This window comes from Trichoplusia ni, chromosome 7 (genome assembly GCF_003590095.1).
Source record: "Trichoplusia ni isolate ovarian cell line Hi5 chromosome 7, tn1, whole genome shotgun sequence".
Taxonomy (NCBI): domain Eukaryota; kingdom Metazoa; phylum Arthropoda; class Insecta; order Lepidoptera; family Noctuidae; genus Trichoplusia; species Trichoplusia ni.
In genome coordinates this window covers 16,220,274-16,242,852 of record NC_039484.1, presented here as the reverse complement: position 1 = coordinate 16,242,852, position 22,579 = coordinate 16,220,274, and the positions used below count along the sequence as shown (strand labels likewise).

The 22,579-nt window shown below is 39.0% G+C and overlaps 1 protein-coding gene across 1 annotated transcript; it reads left to right on the top strand.

The window, feature by feature from the left end:
* The first annotated feature begins 14,252 nt into the window (after nt 1-14,252).
* Nucleotides 14,253-15,115, top strand: LOC113495929. The gene has a single exon (XM_026874928.1). It carries the CDS (start codon nt 14,253-14,255, stop codon nt 14,976-14,978), a length of 726 nt encoding a protein of 241 aa, XP_026730729.1. The 3' UTR covers nt 14,979-15,115.
* The last annotated feature ends 7,464 nt before the right edge of the window (nt 15,116-22,579 follow it).

Here is a 22,579-nt window from a genome sequence, read left to right as displayed (position 1 = left end):
GTCCTTGACCTGACATCTAAATGTGACAATTTGGAAAGAGCCACCAAATCAATAACTAGTGAAGTATGTACCCCTGGCAAAATCAAGAATACAGTGTACTGCCTCAGTGTACGCCCCAGTTATGTACTCCCCTCCATTGAAAACCTGGACTCCAGCGAGACGTCTGATATTATACCCAGAAACCATGAAAACCAAATAATAGAAACCGTAAAAATACCAAAGAAGAATAAACTATGTGTCGTAAGTGCTAATAAAGTTAATAATATTACATCGATAGCTAAAGAAACATTCAAAAACTCTCAAATATATCACTATATCTTGCCAAATTGTGGTATATCACAACTTATTAATAATTTAGATAAGAAAATTAAGGACTTTACAATGTCCGACTATTGTGTCATCTTGGTTGGTGAAAAAGACTTCCAGCAAACAGAAAACTATGTTAACATAATTATAGAATTAAGAGAATCCTTGCTTAAAATTCAGCACACAAACGTAATTTTATGTGTTCCTACCTTTAAATTAAGTAATTTCTCAACTATGTTTAATTGGCGAATTGAGACTTTTAACAACTTACTAGTTCTTGATCTTCAAACTTATGGTTTCGCAACTGCGTTTGACTCTAACTTGGATGTATTCTATGATTTTTCTATGTTTTCAAGAATAAATAGAAAGATAAACGACCGCGGAATGCGCAATATCTTTAAAAACTTACTGCACACTATATCCGAGAGCTCGATAGAAGGAGATGTTTTTAGTAACGAGAATGATAACAACGTTGTTGCATCCCCGAGTCAAAAGCTTTTTCTTTGATTCGATGTATATTCTTTACCAAAATATTGCCGGACTCATAAATAAATCGGACCTTTTAAATATTTACATTCAGGAATTGTTGAGTCAGCAAAAAGTAGTTGATGTAATATGTATAACCGAGCATTTTATAATGTCAGGCCAAGAAAAGTTATTATATATTCCAAATTATAAGCTGGCGTCATGCTTTGCTAGACAAAATAAAAAACGTGGCGGTGCCTGTATCCTAGTAAGAGCTGGACATGAGCATAAAAAACGACCTAACGTCATGAAATGCTCGATATCAGGTATTATAGAATGTTGTGCTGTAGAACTTCCACGTCAAAAAATTATAATTGTATGTGTATATAGGCCTCCTAAATTATGTAATCTAAGTAAGTTCTATGAAAATTTAGACCTCGTCTTAAAAATTGTCTGTAAAAAACCCTTACAAGAAGTAGTTTTATGTGGAGACTTCAATATAGATACTTTGAACAGAAATAGAATCACCTCAGAATTTGAATGCTTTCTCAGGAGCTACAACCTTAAACTAGAAATTAATCAGCCTACTAGATTTATCAGTAATACTTGTTTAGATAATTTTGTATATAATCTTAAGCAGAAATGCCAACACGAGGTCACAGACTTTGGATTATCAGACCACACTGCGCAATTAATTAAAATAAAAGTGAATAAAATAAATCAAATTTAAACATGGAGAACATTAAAACGAGATATAACTCAAGAAAACCTTATTAAGTTCCGATCGCACCTCGAGAGGCTATCATTTTCTGATGTATATAATACTGAGGATGCTAACAAAGCCTATGATAACTTTCTAGATATTTTCCATCTGTTACATGACCTCTGTTTCTCGTGCAAATTAGTAACTGTAAAATCCGAGAAAAAAAAAATGGGTCTCTCGAGGGATACGAATATGTAGTAAAAAACAGCGAAAACTATTATGGCAACAGAGACAAAAACCAACGTGCGAAAACAAGAATAAATTTAAGATTTACTCAAGGCGATTTAAGAAACTTATTAAACTTACACAAAAAGCTCAGAATAACTACTTAATATATAACTCGAAAAATAAATCCAAAACGGCCTGGCAAATTATTAATAATAACAAAATAATAAGAGAACCCAATTCTCAAATAAAAAAAGGAGGTGAAATAATATCAAACCCTAATTTAATAGCTGAATCTTTTAATAACTTTTTCATTGAACAAACCTTTAACATATCTAAACAAACGTCAAGCGATTCCATTAACATAAATATAAACCCACATACGATATTTATGGCCCCAGTTATACCCCAGGATTTATTTCGTGTAATTAAAAACTTAAAAAATAAAAAGAGCTCTGGACTCGATGATATTTCAACAACAGTCATCAAATTTGTTGCACATTGCGTAGCTGAGCCCCTTGCCCATATTGTTAATGTAAGCATACAGTCTGGCGTATTTCCAGAATGTCTCAAAAGCGTGAAAGTTATACCCGTATACAAAAAGAATGATAAGGATGAAATGGTAAATTATAGGCCAATTGCTCTTATCTCTATATTCTCAAAGATCATAGAGAAAATTATCTATGAATCTTTGAACAACTTCCTAAATAAATACCACATACTATGTGACGAACAAAAGGGGCTTCAGGAAAAACAAAAATATAAACATGGCCATCTTTGATTATTTATATGAAATAATGCCTAAAGTAGATGCCAGAATACCTGTATGTGCAATTTACGCCGATATGTCGAAAGCTTTTGACTGCGTCGACCACGACATTCTCTTAAGCAAACTTGATGCGTACGGAATACGTGGCAATGCTCTTAATCTAATAAAAACTTACCTCAAAGGCCGTAGACAATGCACAGAGATATCTAGCTTGTGTTTAAAATCCAAGAAGGAACTAAAATCTAAATCGTCATTTAAAGAAATAAAACGTAGAGTTCCACAGGGAAGTGTCCTTGGACCTCTCCTATTCCTATTATATATTAATGACCTGCCTCGTCATATATCTAATCCAATGGTTTTATTTGCAGACGACAGTACTTCAATCGTTTCATGTACCAATGAAGACTCATACGTAAATGACATCACTAACTCAATCAGTAATTTAATAAAATGGCTTGACAATAATAAACTAGCTATCAATCTGAAAAAAACAAAAACTATGCATTTTCACCAAAGAACATCTACAGGTTACATGGATATCAACTACAATGATCAAACTATCGATAAAGTGAATAGCACAAAATTTTTAGGAATCTTAATTGATAGCCAGTTAACATGGAAGCCGCAATCAGAAGATCTATGTAAACGTTTAAGCACAGCCGCGTTTATGTTATACAATCTATCCAAAAAAGGCAATCTGTCAACAGTATTACTGGCCTACCACGGACTTGTCATTTCTATCCTAAGATTTGGTGTAATATTTTGGGGTTTCTGTAGTGAACGTGAAAGCATTTTCAAAGCTCAAAAGCGCTGTCTGAGAGCTATATTCGGCCTCAAAGTTACTGACAGTTGTGTTACTATATTCCAGTCTCAAAAATTGTTAACTTTCCCTTGCCTATATATTCTCGAATTAGCAATGTTTGTTATAACAAATCGTAATTTATTTGCAACATTAATGGAAACCAGAAAACGAAGTACATCATTAAGATCACAATATCAAAACTTACTATGCACAGGTAAATTTAAAACTAGCTTATTAACAAAGAGTGTGATCTGTATGGCTCCTGTTATTTTTAATAAAATTCCTGATCATATCAAAACCTTGCCATTAATAAAATTTAAAAAATGTTTAACAGAATTACTCGTAGACAAATGTTATTATTCTGTTCAGGATTTCCTTAATGATAAATTTTAATCTTATTCTTATTTAACTGCTTTCGCAATTCGAAATTTTTATTATATTATGCAGACGACCTTAAAATACACAGGCCTATTCAAAGTATGTAGAACTGTTTTCTACTACTAGAAGGCTTGGACAGACTGACGGACTATTGTTTTCTTCTAAGCATTCTCAAGTGCAACTTTATAAATTTTACTAAAAATAAAAATAGTATTAGGTTTGCGTACACTTCATGTAATACCCCACTGAATAAAGTAAATTCAGTTCGCGACTTGGGCATATTACTTGACTGTAACCTCTGTTTAGACTTACATATTGAGAACATTGTAAATAAAGCATATAAGATGTAGGGATTTACAATGAGATCCACTCATGACTTTAAACGGACCTCATCGTACCTCTGTCTATATAAATCACTAGTACGCCTTGAGTACGCCGTTCCCGAAGAAAACGTTCAACGCAGATTTCTTCGTGCAATGAATTTTAGATGTCACAGAAAATACCTGCCATATGACCAACTGCTTAGCAGATACAAATTGTTAACGCTCAGCTTCAGACGCAAACAACTAGAAGCAATGACCCTATATAATAATGTTAATAGCAAGTTTATCGTATCGATTTGAATAACGTACTCTGTTATGCCGTCCCTAGGACTGTTCACAGAAGGCAGTTGCGAGCAGGTACGCTATTTGGAATAGGTAAGGTAAACGCAGCTATTACCGAGGTAATTTCAAGACCTTAAGGTTTAAAATGTTGAAATAAGAATTTCTGATCGTAAAACAACAACAAGTATATATTTTATGATACTTTTGATTTTTGGCTTTAGAAAAAAATTAAGACGTAGGTCAGTTTCGAGTAAATATATGAAGAAAAAATAATTAAATATATAAATCCGAATGACGCTATTACCGAGGTACCGCAAAGTGATTGCAGCTAATACCGCGAATCGTGATTCTATTACCGAGGGTAGAAAAATAATAGACATTTTGATTCCGTACAAAATATTTACTAAAAGTGTAATTGTTGCTTACTCTATGTACTTATTCTTCAATAATCAATATTTTATTTAAAATAAAAAGAGGCAGTCTTTAATGCTTTGCTTAAGTACTATACAACCATCATTTGTGAGCTAAAGAGATAGGTAGGTAGAATTTCAAATAAGTATTATTTCTAGAGAACCCCAAACCCAAAAATATATGCTATTATCACTCGGTATTAGATTTCTATGGTGAAGTTAATACCGAGTAATAACACTCGGTATTAGCTTCTCATACAAGTTATTATCGGGTACTGTTTTCACCATCGGCGATAGCTTCATCTGCAATAGTGTAAATAATCTAATTCCGAGTGATAAAATTCTATAAATTTAAATCAAAACAAAAGTTTAATCGACAGCCAAGAAAGTTACATAAACATTTACATTATACTTGAATAAAATACTTGGATTTAAATAGAGATTAAAGCAAGGTTTCATTTCGTACACAATTTAGTGCTGTCATACAAAGTTAATTTTTATGAGTCAATTAAGGACACCAAAATAAGAGTTCTAGTGCAAATTTCATACCGCGGAAATAGATCATTACTACAGATGCTTAATGAACTACACGAATTACCAAATCATTTGGGTTACCGCTATATAACATCTTTTTAAAATCTAAATAAAACTATTGGTACTGATTTATGCTATTACCGAGGATACCACGGTCAATACATTCAAGACGAAGTTTGTGAATCTATTACCACGGTATTTTGTTTTTATTATTTGTTAAACAATTGTGATAATTATACAAAAATTTGACAGTTCCAAGCGTGGCTAAAACTATTATCCACCTTGTGACCTACTTTGAATCAGTATAAATGGACTCTTAACGACGCAGTAACCTTAGCAAAATATTGAGCATACTTAGATTTGGCGACAAGCGTTTCTATGGAGGTCGTGCTCCGGCGCCGGCTTGAAGCAAACTAATCGTTGTTTTGTTTTTCTGCGTTTTAGTGCACAGTGTGCCGCGGATCCATTTAAACGGATATAAATTTATCTTTTATATAAAATTTACTATAAGATGAAAATATGCCTGTAAATGCTTAAAATTACAATTATATGACATACCTCGGTTATATCTGCAGAATTTTGACTACCGCGGTAATAGCTGCGTTTACCTTACCTGCCGATCTAATACTGGCCAACGCTCACCAATCCGGAGAATGGTAGCATCTTGTAATAGGGAATTTGTACACATAGATATATTTATGTGCTCCATGAAATTGCTTCGAAGCCATTTATACAAGACACTTTCACGTACTTAGATAATATGTGATTTTATATTATTACTGTATTATTATTTTTTCTGTTTTACTTGTTATACTGACTGTCATACACTAGTAGTATTCCCTAGCATTTTTTGAAATGTATTCTGTTGGTAATCTGTGAACAGCGCTGAGGGCTACAGAATGCAACAATAATGTATTATTGTTTAAGTTAATATGTTAGTATGTTGCAATATCAAATAGTGTAGCTGTTTAATATAATATAATAATATAATATAATATATCCTGGGACAACTCACACACGGTTATCTGATCCCAAGCTAAGCAGAGCTTGTGTTATGGTAACCAGACAACTGATAAACTTACTTATATATTTCTAAATACATACTTTTAGGATCAGAAGCCGGATTTTATTAAAAAAACAAACTAGCAACACAAAGTACAACTGATTTATTCTTATATCTGAACAATTTCATAAAATAACCAAAATCTCAAGAAAATAAATTTAATGGTAATTGACAAACAGCCGTTAATCAACAAATAACAATCACAAATCAGCTAGACAACCACAACAAAAGAAATGACTCACAGCAAATAGCGCCGACACCTCACGACCGCCCTGTGCGAAAGCCAACCGACAAATGAATTGTCAGGCGAGCTTACCCCACTTAAATACATTCGTGAGATGACGTCACCAAATGCAGTAAACAATTCCTAATTATCCTAACAATACATAGTATAGATAAGTTACACCCAGACACCAGAACAAATGGTCATGCTCATCACACAAGATTTGTCCTGGGCGGGAATCGAACCCGCGACCTCCGGTATAGCAGTCAGGGTCACTAACCACTAGACCAACAGGCCCGTCAGTGTTTGTTGTTCCTTTTTTAATAAAATAAAAAGTTGTCGAACTATTAACCTCCTATTTCTTATTTTAGGAACAAAATGACCCAAGTGAAGACGGCGCATTTGCAAGCGGTCCATGCCAAGTAAGAAATTTACTCTACAGACATACACAGTTATGTAAAATTTAGCGCAATGCAGTTGTTACATGAAAGCATTTAAAAAAAAAGGGGACAAGTGCGAGTTGAACTCGCGTGAAGAGGGTTCCGTACGATGTTACCTATCATGTTTTTTTTACCATGTTATTTTAATGTCATGGACTTCTTATAGGTTTTCCTATAATCTATAAGCAGAAAACTAATTTCTGTATTTTTTTCAAAATTTTAGGTTCAGTAGTTTCGGAGATAAGAGGGGGGGAATGGTCAATTTTCGTCTATTTTTTGAATAACTTGGAAACTATTTATTTTAAAATTACAAAAAAATACATTTAAGATCTTCTCAACGTTTTCAGATATTTTTTTTAATTTTCCCCTTCCCCCCCAAAAATGACCCGCCATATACAGATTTCATCTGCTCACTTCACACCTCTATGTTTGGGTCACAGGAATTGATATGTGTACCAAATTTCAACTTAATCGGTCTAATAGATTCGGAGATAATTGACTGTAAGATGGACGGACAGATACACGAGTGATCCTATAAGGGTTCCGTTTTTGTATTCAGACGTACGGAACCCTAAGAAAGATGGTCAACAATTTACCAGAAATGGTAAAATTGTGGAAGCTTCACCTCGTCCACTTTACCACATCATCGATCAGCCCATCGTTGTCCACTTCTGGACATAAGGACTTTTACCACGCCAAGGCTAAAAACTAAAATCTTGAGCGGTAGAAAAATAATCTTGAGTAGCAAGGACCTAATAAATTATATTATACGTGCACATATGCTTCTAAATAAAAGTCTTTGTATTCCAGAATGATAATGGAGCACCACTGGTATCCTGGATGGGAGGCAAAGAGTATCTCATTGGATTAGCAATGACATTTTTTGTAACTGAAAAAATGGAATGCATAGGGCCATTTACATATTTAAAAATTGCTCCACATAGGAAATTCATAAATTGTTCTTTATATCTTAAATCGTGAGTAAATTACTTGTATTCGTATAGTTCTAGGATTGAAAAATACTATTATCGTCACTTACTTATATTATACTAGCAGTTGCCCGCGACTTCGTCCGCGTGATTGGAAGACATAAGTTATAATACCTTGGTTTACAATATCGCATGTTTCTTCCGGAAAGCTAATATTTCTGAAATAAATTATAGCCTATGTTCAGCGGGGATAATGTAGCTTCTCAACGGAGAAAGAATTTTTAAAATCGATCCAGTAGTTTCAAAGCCTATTCGTATCAAACAAACAAACAAACAATTAAATATTTCCTCTTTATAATATAGATATATAATAGACAAACAAAAGACAGATGAGGGCTGAACTATAGTACAAAAAAAGGAAAAAGCTAAGGGATAGATTCAAAGGAAATCATGGCAGTGCTCAAGCAAAGCAAAGACAATAAATTTACAGCTGCCAACGTAAAAATTCCACTGTTTATCTCAAATGTCGACGAAAATGTATCGGTCGATGATATTCTTTCGTATTTAATGTCTAAAATACACTCAACGCAAGTGTACATTGAGAAAGTTGTTATGCGCAAGCCCAAAGATTACAAAGCGTTTAAAGTACTGATACAAGGTAGATTCCTATTTAAATCACAGTTTATGGCCAGAAGGCATAACTTTTCGAAGACATATTGATTTCGAGAAAAGATGGGCCTTTGATAATAATTTACCAAAAGGTTTACAATAAATTTTACAATAATGAAAGTAGCTGCAACTTTGGTAGTTTTAATTGCAAATCCATTGCTAGGTCGGTGGATTCCGTAAGGATGTTATGTCGGACAACAGCTATAGTTGCTGTACAAGAAACTAGGTTACTACCACATGATATTCGTTTTCTTGGCAGCATAGACACATCATTTGATTTTGTGGGAAAATACGCAGTGTATTGATACTTCGCAGAATATTTTGCGAGGACGACCATATGACAAAGTGACTTCCATAAAATGTGAAAGTGAACGATTAATTGCCATTAAAATAATTGCGGGCACCAGAGCCTTTTTAGTTTTCTCAGTATATATGTCAACTGAGTCAATAGATAATCCATGAATGCTGTCATAGAAAACAGTGGTATTGCAGTTTACGTCCTCGGTGACTTCAACGCACAACCTAGGTGTTCAGTGTATGTCAGCCTGTCGAGCAGTTAGTTGACGCTTAAATCGATAGATGGCGCTGTACATCTTTTTTTAAATCGTGAATGGCGGTGTTAAGATTTTCTGCCGTTTAATGACCCGAATACGATTTTGATTAATAATAAACTTTTCGTTGACATACTTAAGAGTGTTATTCAACCCTTTCTTGGTTAGCTAGGTCATCCCAAATACATTTGGTCCGTCGAGTCGAATTGAATATTCGTACTAGCTTAGGGAGTGCTGGTGCGGTGGAGTTTTTGCCTTAGTACACCGCGGCAGTTGTTAGGGAACACTGAAGGGGTTGTGGTTCGCAACTCAGGTGTTGGGAGTGGTTTCCTGAGGAAGGAGACACCATCGGCCCTGAGAAGACGAAGCACTGTCAAGCAGAGCATCGTCATCAGCAGAGCATCGTGACGTCAGTGTTGGTGTGCATCAAGACGTCAGTATTGGTGTGCTGATAGCTGATAGTCCAGGAGCACTAAGAGATTCTAAAAATTCTACTGGGTAGCTGGTAGATTCCCCTTCTTCCATAACTCTGTTAATAGAGACATACTTTACATTATCCCCCGAAACTAAGCTCAAAATTTCAGCGTTTATTGCTGCTGCTTGGTCGTTTCGTGGAGTCAAAATTGCTCTTTCGCAAAGCCAGGAATTTTCGCAGGTTAGTATTTGCGTTGGGTTTCCATACACCTTTGAAATGAGGTCTCGTATTGATGAAACTTTGCTGCATAAGTTTTCATTGAGAACAACTTTTCCTTGTTCTTGCGGATACACACCGTTACCGATCTCCAGTAATAACTCTGAAAACTCTTGAACATTTTGATTGCCTCCGATTTGCGCTATGCATATTTAAAGTCAAATGCAAATGGATAATGTAATGCCACAGCTGAGAACTCTTTAGACGGGCTCTAACTTCATCAGCCCTTGTTCCGCGTGGTATTACAGGGAGAGTCTGACGTAAATCGCCACAAAAAAGTACAGTAATGCCACCCATAGGTTGGTTATTTTGTTTGATATCACGCAACGTTCTGTCTACTGTTTCAACTGCTTTTCTGTTTGCCATTGTGCACTCATCCCATATAATAAGGCTGCAATCACGAAGAACCTTAGCTTTATCGCTGTTTCTTGAAATATTACAAATAGGGTTTTCTGTGCGGTCTAAGTCGATGGGAATTTTGAACATTGTATGTGCAGTTTTCCCTCCTGGTAATAAAGTGGCTGCTATGCCCGATGAAGCGACAGCAAGCGCAATTTTACTTTGGCTTCGTACCTTCGCCAAAATCACTTTTGTAAGAAATGTCTTGCCCGTTCCACCGGGAGCATCTACAAACAGCATTTCCCCCAAAGCACTGTCTACGCTGCGACACACCCGGTCGAATATTGAACGCTGTTCTTCAGTTAGTCTCGATACATCACTTTGTAAAATGTCTGCCAGACCCACTGGATCATAGTTAATTTCCATCGCGTAATCTCTATTAATACGTTCACCGTCAAATGATGGCTCGGGCATGCCATATTGAGAAATAGGATTACCACCAATTGATATAACTATATCTTGAATAGCCAACAAACAACGATTCAAGTAACTTTCACGTTATTTCTCACTAATTTGGTTGTCATCATTTAGTTGCGCGTGTCGAAAAAGTCTTCAGCTAATTTGTCCTGATACTTATGCCATAATTGTGAAGCATTAGAAAGTGCACAGAACACCAGCAAGACTGCAAACAAATGGCGCAATCGCTGTGGGCTTTCGCTAATAATTGCTTCAGACAAAGAATCATCCCAGTGTTGATCCCCATCCAGTAAGTGACGTGCCCGGCAAGCCGCTTGATATGTAGGGTGTACGATATTATCAACCTTTCGGAACTCGGCAAAGGAAGTAGGCCCTCGAACAACATGTAGAAGTAGGCGTAGGTAAAAGCATTCGGAGTTATTCGGATGCACCGTATAAACCCTACCAATGACGTGTTCTTTAAAAATACCCGGTTCACCTACTACTGCTGTTCCACGTCTTCTGCGGTTAAAAACACCCTGTTGTTTATTATAGGTATAATACGCTGGAACTTCGTTGTATAAGAGTGACTTAGCAAATGGGTCTGCTTCGCATAGATTAAAGAAAGCGAGCAGAGTGGTTCGGCTTGGGTTTCCTAAACGCTCCGTCACATTGTCAGGGTTAAAGTATATCCTTTGTCCACCTTCAAGATGCACGTCAAGATGGATAACGGGTGGATATCTTTCATGAATAGAAAAACTTAAAATACGCCAAACTGCCTCAGAGGAGCTAATATATCGACCCGACTGAAACCTCGTAACTTCATCGTTATCATGGTTAGTGAATCCCACAGTTGCTTGATCAGAGCCCTTGTTCACATATTTGCAAATATATTTTATGGATTCGACACTATTACATGCTTCGACATTAATGTGAGCTCGAAAGGTTCTTGATAATACCGGTGAATAAGGTACCACCCATCTCCTAGTGGATATCCGTTTTCTCCTGATATTGTTTTAACAAAACGTATGTTACTTTTTACCGCGGGATAACATCCGAGACCCACGGGAAACTGGAAGGAATCTGTTCGACATTATTCTTAAAATTCAACAGCTTATAAACTACCTTCAGCTGTAAAAGAACAATGTTTTTCATTCCCATGGGAGTACTATGATTTCCCTCGGTAAATTATTCTTATAGTTTATGATATCAGCCTAAACTAACTTAAGCGGAAAGAATTTAGATGAGCCCTTTAAATTTTTTTCCCATGCTTATCCAGTCAATTACAAGGTAATAAGTAGCTATAAAATATTCTATTAATGATTGTAATTTACCTATCTAGTAACAATGATCGACGTCGTTCGTTGACCGGAACAAGCATTAAAAAAACAATAAACTACCTATTCCCATGGGAAACGGATGTTTTCCCGCGGTAAAAAGTAGTCTTTATGTTGCGGCAGGCTCTAAAATATGTACGTGGGAATCGTGCGGTCCATGACCCTGTGTGGGCGATGGACCTGACGGCCGGCACACTCGCCATTCTGCGTAAACCGCAGAGGGCGATGGCCGTCAGAGTCGTCCGCGGGTACCGCACGATTTCCCACGGGGCGGCTTGCGTACTGGCCGGATCCCCGCCCTGGGACCTGGAGGCAAAAGTACTCGCGTCGTTGTACCGATGGCGCGAGGAAGAGCGGGCACGGGGCTCAAGGCCGGCGCAGCGACAGATCGCACTGCGCCGAGCTGAGCTCCGTCAGGTCTTGGTGGCGGAATGGCGGACAACGCCCTCCTCCAGCCCCCATGAATGGATCCAGGGGCGCGGGACCCGGGGAAGCCCCCCGCCCCCTATTCCATGGACCCGAGAAGCGCCTCTGAGGCGGTGCGAGGGGTAGGCAAACACCTCACTACCCCGTGCACGAGGCGAGGCCCGGACTAACCGGGCCAGCACTAGTGCGGGGCTGCGGAGGAATTTCGACTCCCGCGGCCCCGCGTGCCCACGTACGAGGAGACACACCGGGGGTTTTAGCCGGTAAGAGTCCGGCACACCCCTCCGCCTCTCCGCTGGCGGAGGAAGTCCATGAGGATTTCCCCCCGAAAAAAAAAACGAGGCTCTAAAATACGTCGGTACAAAATTTCAACCAAATCCGACAAATAGTTGCGGAGATTAATGGTGCCTATGTATGTATAAGCATAGAATAGTGTTCGACGTGATTCTTTAATTTGACATAACTTTTTTATTTATGAACCGATTGACATGAAACAAATACTAAAGCATAACTGAAGTATACCACAATATATTCGTGAAAACAGCATCCAACTCGGATCAGCCGTTTCTGAGATTAGCGTGAACAGACAAACAGACAAAAAAAAGTAACACAATAACTTTTTTATTTTTATTTTCAATGTACAGACAGCACATTTCTACAATTTTATTATATGTATAGATAGATAAGTCTGAACTTAAGATCGCATTAAGTAAATATCCTGCTCCATGCAGTGACACTCCAGTCTGTAAGAACACCCAAGATAATTCTGTACCTATGTCGTCTAATTCTTCTGTAAGATTACCAAAAATAACGATACCTACTTTCTCCGGGAAATATTCTAAATTCTTAGAAAGTCGTTTTCGAGCATTAGAGTTCATTGAGCCTAAATCAAAATCAGTTCCTTCAACTACGTCACAAACAAAAGGTCATTTTAATAAGCCAAAGGTGTTTCATGTTTCGAATCAAGCTATCACTTGTGAATATTGTTCAGATTATCACAAACTATGCTTTTGTAAAAATTAAAGTTTGCAAAAATTGATTATGATCAAAAGCATGACTTTGTTATGAAAAACCACATTTGTTTTAACTGCTTGGGTAGTAATCATTCGGTAAAACAGTGCCAAAAAACCATGAATTGTCGTCTTTGTAATCGTCGTCATCACTCACTTCTGCACACAAACAACAGCTCAGCAACTACTGTTGCACAAAATAATAGCAATGATCAGGTCACAAAGGTCAACCCGTCCCCACCAGTGGCGGGATCGTCATCAAAGGACACTTCACCAATTGTCTCCTGTTTTTCGTCAGGAAATTGTAGTCAAGTATTGTTAGCCACCGCGCTTGTCAATGCTGAGTAGAAATTTGGAGGCAAACAGGTCATCAGAGCTTTGATTGATTAAGGCTCACCTTCCTTTATAACGGAGGCCACAGTACAAACGTTGGGCCTAAAAAAGCTTCACACAAATAGTTCTATTTCAGGTGTTGGTTCAGATAGCATAGTCACCTCAAAATCAGTAGTGTCTCTGAAGATTCAATCGAGAGTTGATCCGTCTTTTGAAATTATAGTCAGAGCGTATGTACTGAAATCGATAACCACTCTTCTCCCACGTATGAAAATAAGTGAATTGCAAGAGTTGGATTTGCATACGATTACACTAGCTGATCCCCAGTACAATAGACCTAATAAAATTCAATTCACATTTTATTAGGTGCTGAAATTTACTGTCAGATCATACAACAAGGACTTAGCTAGCGGCACTCCAGTAGCTCAATGCACCTCTCTCGGCTGGATACTGTCGGGATTGGTATCTAATAAACCAACTGATAATACAGAAAATAAGCTTGTAGTTATGAATGCTACTGTTAATGAAGACGAAGTTCTGAAAAGGTTTTGGGAATTGGAGTCAGATTATTCTTCAATTTCACGAAAGATGTTAACTGAAGAACAACAGAAATGTGAAGAATATTTCAATAGTACAACACGTAGAGTACCTGATGGGCGTTACGTGGTCCGATTACCTTTTCGCGAAGCTGATCCTGCGTGTAAATATGGTAGATCTAGGGAGATAGCTGAAAATAGTTTAAAATCGTTAGAAAGAAAGTTACACAAAAATAAAGAAATGAAGAAAAGATATACAGATGTTATAAAAGAGTACTTACATTTAGGTCACATGATTCCTGTTCCAGAGAATGATGATAAGCAGTCTGAATCTGTTTACCTTCCCCATCATGCGGTCATACGAGAGGACAAGTCTACCACAAAGGTGAGAGTCGTTTTTGATGCGTCGTGTAAGGGTATAAATGGCGTATCATTGAACGACACATTACTGATTGGTCCACAGTTACAACCTGAATTGCGACATCTAATTATACAATGGAGAATACATCCTATTTGCTTAGTGGCCGATATTATAAAAATGTATCGCCAAGTGCGAGTCCATGATGATGATACAGTGTTTCAGCGAATACTATGGAGAGATAATCCGGAAGATTCGGTGCAGGAATACCAGCTCCTCACTGTCACATTTGGAACAGCTTCAGCCCCATATTTAGCAGTCAAGGCACTGCAGCAGGTGGCACTTGATGAAGGAGATAAATATCCAGAAGCAGCAAAAAAGATCCTTGAAGACTTTTATATGGATGACCTTATGAAATAAACATGTTGCTCAACAAAGGTGGATTCAAATTGCAGAAATGGAATAGTAATGATGAAAGGATAATAAAAGAAATTAATTTAGAAAATAAAGAACAAGATTTAGAACAAAATTTGGAAATTAAACTAGACTCTATAGTGAAGATTTTAGGACTTACCTGGAACCGTAGAGACGATATCTTTTAATACTCGGTGAAGCTTACGAAGACCACTGGACCTGAAACAAAAAGAACAGCAATTTCTAATATATCACGGTTGTTTGATCCATTGGGTTGGTTAGCACCGGCGTTGATTACAGCAAAGGTATTTATCCAAAAGCTTTGGTTAGCGGGAATAAGCTGGGATGAAGAAATTCCAAACCAATTATTAGATGAATGGCACACTTACTGTAATGAGCTCTCCCAACTTACGGAGTTCAAAATTCCTAAAGAGCTAGGAACAAAGGCGAGTGATATCACAGTAGACTTACACGGCTTTTCCGATGCTTCGAAAGTGGCATATTCTGCAACAGTTTATTTACGACGTTTGACGTCTGTTTCGGCAAGTCATATGTGCAACTTTTTATTTTTGTAAACAACAGATATAATAGTCTAAGTGGTTTGAAACAGTATAATCAGTGAACCAAGTGATACATGGAATTACATATATTGCAGTGACTGCTAAATAGTGCGTTTGTAGGCTGAAATAGAACAATATAAAAATCTGTATTTTGACTTGTTTATACGGCTACCCACCAAAATCAACGAAAAAGTTAGACGTCAGTGACAGTACTGTTTACATCCTTGCCATAAGCAAAATTAAACTATGAGGTCTTGTCACGTCCATACAGCGCCATCTGTCTCGTCATGCAAAGCAACCTATTGATTTGTGCGGTGAATCTCCTGTCACGCCATCTAGTTTGTTTCCTCGGTACCACCTGTAAAACTAGTTCCTAGTAATGCCGGGCATCAAATGCGGAGGTTGCGCGCGCTTTGCCTCAGCGCTAGATGGCGCTAAGTGTGGCAAATATAACCTATTCTACTGTAGAATATGTGCAGGGATCCCTCCGAATACCAGGGCTTCTTCTAAATGGCGTTGTCTCGAGTGCAAAACGAACGTTGCTAGGGACAACAGAAATGAAACCCCGGTCAGAGGCACCGCGCAAAGCCCTCCTAGTGATGTTGCAGGGATAATGACCATAGCAGGCTCGCCAGATGCAAGTTCCGTCGCAAGTCCTACGCCGTCTGAAGTGTCGATTGCCTACGCTACCATCAACAAGCAACCGCCAGCGCCTTGTATGGACTTGCAGGTCATACTTGTCGAGCTGAGGGCGGTCCGTGCGGAGATACAGGTGTTCAGAAAAGAAATGGAGGTGGAAATGGCTGAACTAAAGACCACCTTAAACTCTTGCAGCACGCGCATTGACGGCTTGGAAACAAGGGTGGATGCCCTTGAAAAGCTCGCCACCTCTAGCCCCTCGAACCCGAACGCGGATGGGATAGTGGAGGACCTAATGCGAGAGCTCAACGACAGAGATCAGGATCTGCTCGCCAACGACATCGAGGTGTCTAACCTACCGGAGGGAAAGGCGGAAAACCCTGCCCATATATTTAAGGTCATCGGCCACAAGCTCGGGATCAGCCTTGACGACCGCGATATTGTTAGTGCAGAGTGCGTCGGTGGGAGGCAGCTGAACGTGACTAATTCAGCGGGTCCAGCTGAATCTCGTCCACGGCCAATCGTCGTGCGCCTCGCTCGCCGGGACCTGCGCGACCAGCTTCTAGACAGCGCGCGAGCCCGGCGTGGGGCGACCACTGCAGACCTCGACTTGCCCGGACCAGTGCAGCGGTTCTTCCTGAACGAGCGGTTGACGAAACCCAACCGCTTGTTATTTCGTAAGGCGCGTGACGCCGCGAACGCTCTCGGTTGGAAGTTCGTCTGGACCAAGCGGGGCCGCATCCTCGTCAGGAAGGCTCCGGGCGACAAGGCGCAGAGGATTCGCACAGAGGAGGACTTGTCCCGCGTTTTTGGCACTGGAAATGAGACAGTCTAATTTTTATCGTGTCTTTTTTTGTAAAAATATTCCAGTATTGTGTTTTTTGGGAAATATGTGTCGCTGTACTGATGGAATCAACCATAACGTACACGAGGCTTACTCAACGAGAAAACAAAGTTATTCTAATATGATCAAATGTTTAACTATGCTACATATGTATACTATATCTATTACATACATACAAACACTTTCATACACACACTATTTACAACTAATACTATCACCTAGTTCTAATTACTTACAATGTTTTTTTACACTTACAACTAACTATTTACAAACTGTAACTGCACCTGCAAACATATACTTATATATATACAAACTATACTTTACACACATACTCACGCAATTAATGCCTATGCCTCCTAGCATCTATGGCTCCTAGCAAATATGTTAAGTTTGGTCTTTTGAATGCAGGCTCTCTAGGGACTAATCAGGATGAGTTCTTAATCGCAATGGGCAACCATTCTGTGGACATCATGGCAATCAACGAGACATGGTTGCGCAAAGGGGAGGAAGACCGTGCTTGCAGGGTACAAGTTTAGGCATGTACCAAGACCTGTGTCTACACGAGGTGGGCGCGGCGGGGGAGTCGCTTTTTATATAAAAAATGGGATAAATGCGCGTGTCAAGGCTCATCCTGAACACCCTGCGGTGGAGCAGCTATGGCTGAGCCTCACCATTAATAAAAGAAAACTTTTGATAGGGACCGCGTATCGACCACCCTGGCAGGATTTGGAGCTTTTCCTTGATGCTATAACTGCTAGCATTGGTGCATTGGCCCCATATGACAATGTCATATTATTAGGTGACCTCAATGTCAATCTATTAAATTCTAACACCTCTAAGTCTAGACAGCTCATGGAATTCTTTAATAACTTTGATATGACTCAAGTAGTAACAAAAGCCACACATTTCATAAATGACAGTTGCTCACTCATTGATATTATATCTACAAATGCCACCACACGAAATGTTGAAGTGCACCACATTAGTGAGCTCGGTCACCACTCCTTTATCACGTGTGAAACAGTATTTAGAAAGCTTAGGGCTAAACCTAGGGTCGTCATGTTTCGCCCTCTTTTGGACATCCTGCCAGATATATTCCATGAACACCTACACATGATTCCATGGTCCGACATAGGAGGCATGAGTGATGTTGACTCCATGGTGGACACTTTCACTTCCTACATAATCCAGCTGTTTGATCTCCATGCTCCTATGAAGAAAAAGACCTATTTCAAGCGGCCTACACCCTGGATCACTGACAATATTCGTCTTATGTTCAGATTGAGGGAGGTAGCCAAACACAGATGTCATAAGACAAAAGAACCGCATCAAGTAGTACTATCTGGATCTCAAACACGAGGCGGCCGCCGCATTGGGAAGGGAAAAATCTGCATATTTTACAAAAAACATTAACGAGCAAAGCAAAGATCCCAAGCTGCTGTGGCGTAACTTAAAATCAGATGTTCTTCCGGACCACAATGAGAGGCGACTGCCTAGTCACTTCGACAACCCAGATAGTATAAATGCAGCCTTTTTAGACGTCCCGGGGAGTTGCAATGGCAATGACTCGTTGATATACAGTTTCCGTTCTCGCAGGCATAGTCCATCTGTGTTTTCGCTCACTGAGGCCAACCAAGAGACAGTACTTAAAATAATCAGGAGTCTGGAATCAAATGCACGGGGTGTAGATAGCATCAGTCTGGACATGCTATCTATATACTCACACTACCTAGCACTTTGCAAGCCATTACTCCTATCATCAACAAGTCCATTGAATCTTGTACATTTCCTTGTCTCTGGCGTCGTGCAATTGTTTGCCCCATTCCTAAAGTCAGTGACCCGGTCAATCTGAAAGATCTCAGGCCAATAAGTATTCTACCATGTCTGTCAAAGATTCTGGAACGTGTGGTCTACTTACAGGTAATTGAATACTTAGAGGAAAATAATATTCTACCCGAGTTCCAATCAGGTTTCCGCAAGGGAAGGGGGACAGCAACAGCCTTGTTAGACGTGGTAGGCAATATCCTAGAGGCACGTGATCGGGGGGAGGGGTCTATTCTATTGTTGTTGGATTTCTCTCGGGCATTTGATGCTATTAATACCAATCTACTGCTGTCAAAGTTAGTCTATTACGGGTTTGATAGCGACGCTGTGGATTGGTTTAAGAGCTATTTAACAGATAGGTCCCAATTTTTACAAATACAAATGGAAGACGGATCTACCCTATCATCCCCTCCACTCCCGGTCTGTAGGGGAGTTCCGCAGGGATCTATTTTAGGTCCCTTATTGTACATCCTCTACAGAGCTGACGTTACTCATTCCTTTGTAACCTGCAGATATCATATGTATGCGGATGACATTCAGTTGTACACATCCTTCAAGGGGGATGATGTGGCATCTGCAGTTCAAAGGATGTATGAGGATTTACATAGAGTTGTGACTTGGTCTGAGGAGAACTCCTTGCTTCTCAACCCACTTAAGTCCAAGTTCATGGTCTTAGGGACAAAAAAACAGGTGGCCTCAATACTGAATGCCAAGCCAGAGATTGTTATCAAAGGGAATAAGATAGAACAGGTTGAGCAGGCTTGCAGTTTAGGTTTAACCCTGGATCCACAATTACATTTTGAGCCACACATTAACAGTACTGTTAGGAATTGCTTTTACAGGCTGAGGGTCCTGTACAGTATCCGCAAATTTCTCAGTGTGCCACTGAGGAAACATCTAGTGGACATTCTAGTGCTATCAAAGCTCAACTACTGCGATACAGTATATGGCCCTTGCCTACTTGCTAGGACAGAGAGGCTAATTCAACTGATTCAGAATGCCTGCGCGAGGTTCTGTGTTAATATTCCTCGTAGGCATCATGTTTCCCCCTATATAAACAAGCTTAACTTATTGAGAATGGATGCCAGACGAAAACTGCATTTGGCTAGCCTAATGTTTGGTGTCGTAATAACCCACAAGCCGCACTATTTATATGACAAACTCACTTGGCGAAAATCACAATACACGTGTGGTCTTCGCTCCAATGTCGACCCGCTTAAGGCACCCCCACACAAAACCACGGCTTTCAGGGGAGGCTTCAGGTTTGCTGCCACGCACTGCTGGAATGATCTTCCACCACCATTGAGGGGCCTAAAAACAATCAAGACATTTAAAGAGCATCTAAAGAAACTACTACTTCATGTACAACAGTCATAAAAATATGTTTATTTACCCCATGATCTAGGCCCACAATCCTTGGCTTCGATCCTCCGCAGTGCTGTTGGCGCGAACCTGGTGCCTCCTGATTGCTGTCAATGTTGGCAGTTTGGCATCAAACTACTATCCATGCTATTTCTGCATGGCATTGATACTCGGACCTGTTTAGAGACAGTTATTTAATAATTACTCAATAAATTATTGTATTATTAATATTTGGCATTTGAAATGCACTAATACAATTTTATATAATACAATTTTAATTTTAAATACACTAATATAATTTATTATCTCACTATTTCGCTAGTTTAGAGGTCGCATCTAAGTATTTTTTTCTATTTAATTTACTCACCTGGGGTGTGGCCCACGGAAATCATACCGACATGCAGAGTTCTCAAGTCTTGTACACCATTACTTTCCACAAAATTGCAGTATTACAAACATCACAATCAATATAAACATCGCACTCATTACATAATTCTTGCGTATTGCGTAATACTTGGGATAGGCGCCGCCATGATTTTGGTTTAGACATTTTGACGTTGACACTCACATATTTGGCATGGATTGAACCAAATCTGCGCGAAAGGCTTCCCGAGTGTTGCCAAGGAATATTTATCTATTTAGTCGATTTTAGTCTGTATTTATTTTTTTCTATTATGATATCTGTTTAGTTTATTTTTTACACCTTATTTAATTCTTGCCCCAGCAGACGTCATCGCGTTAGCTTCGGCTCTCACTGAAAATCAGCGCTGAGGCTTTTGTCCTGTACAGGGTCTCAGCATTATGCTGAGCAAGGGCCGTTTCACGTGGGGTGTGACACATATTTCGAATGACTGTTTTTTAATTGTAACTCGTCGTTTCTTATTTCTAACGACTGCTATTTTTTTTATTTATTATTTATGTTTATTGTTTGTAAGGCTGTGTCACACGCTTGCGTGAATAAACGTATTTTCTTTCTTTCTTTCTTTCTTTCTTCCGTAGAGTGGATGTCAATGGTAACGTTCTTGTTTCACTAGTAGCGGCTAAAACACGAGTCGCACCTATAAAACAAATAAGCATACCGCGTCTGGAGTTGTGTGGCGCAGTATTACTGACACGTTTGCTTGTTGAGATGGCAGAAGTTTTGAATATCCCAAAGGCTAACTTTCGGGCATGGACAGATTCAACGGTCGTACTTGCGTGGTTGAACAAACATCCTAGTTATTGGAAAACCTCCATAGCCAACAGAGTTTCTGAAATTCTTACAACATTAGACGCATCTCAATGGGCACACATACCTTCAAATCAGAATCCTGCAGATTGTGCCTCCAGAGGTATAAGACCTGTAGAACTTGTGGATAATGTTCTGTGAAACAGATATAAATTACCCGAGGCCAGAAGAATTAGAAGTCGAGTTAGAAAGGTCAATAGTGACACATTGTTCATCTATGAATAATTTCATATGGGACAGACACTCTTCTCTGTCAAAGTTGTTATGTATTGTTGCATATTGTAGACGATTTTTAAATTATAAAACTGACACTGATCGGACTAAACAAGTACGTAAATGGGAGATTGATGAGGCTTTGAATTGTTGTATTAGACAATGCCAAAGGCAAGAGTTTGAAGCAGAGTTCAAAGAATTAAACCAGAAAGGTGAAGTTAAGACAAAAGGAAGTAAAATTAGAACACTTAACCCGTATATAGACGAGAAAGGTATAATTAGAGTTGGTGGACGGCTTCAAAAGGCTCAACTAGAAGAAAGGACAAAACATCCAATTATCCCATCGATCCCATTTCACACAATTAATCATCAGAGATGCTCATATTAAAACCTTGCATGGAGGACCACAACTCATGCTAAATTACATACGGTCAGCGTACTGGATCATTGGCGTTAAAAATTTAGTAAAACATTAAGTTCGTCGATGTGTTCCTTGCGTAAAAAATAGCGCGACTGTGAAAACGCAAATGATGGGTTCATTACCATCAGTTCGTGGAACTCCGTCCAGAGCGTTCATACACAGTGGAGTGGATTACGCCGGACCTAGACAGGTTAGGACGTCAAAGGGACGTGGTCATAGGTCTTATAAAGGCTACATATGTTTATTTATATGTATGGCAACACGAGCCATTCATTTAGAGATGGTTAGTGATTTAACCTCTCAAGGCTTTTTAGCCGCTTTTAGACGATTTGTATCTCGTCGAGGTCATTGCACAGATTTATGGAGCGACAATGGTACCAATTTCATTGGAGCGTCCAAAGAATTAAAGGAGTTACTGATAGCGCAAAAGACCAATCTGTCTGAAGAAATCGCGAAGAGCTTAGCGCTCATCGGCACAGCGTGGCATTTTATTCCTGCACACGCTCCCAATTTCGG

Excerpts from the sequence above, each read along its gene's own strand:
- LOC113495929 (XM_026874928.1), top strand. The coding sequence starts at position 14,253 with ATGTTAACTGAAGAACAACAGAAATGTGAAGAATATTTCAATAGTACA.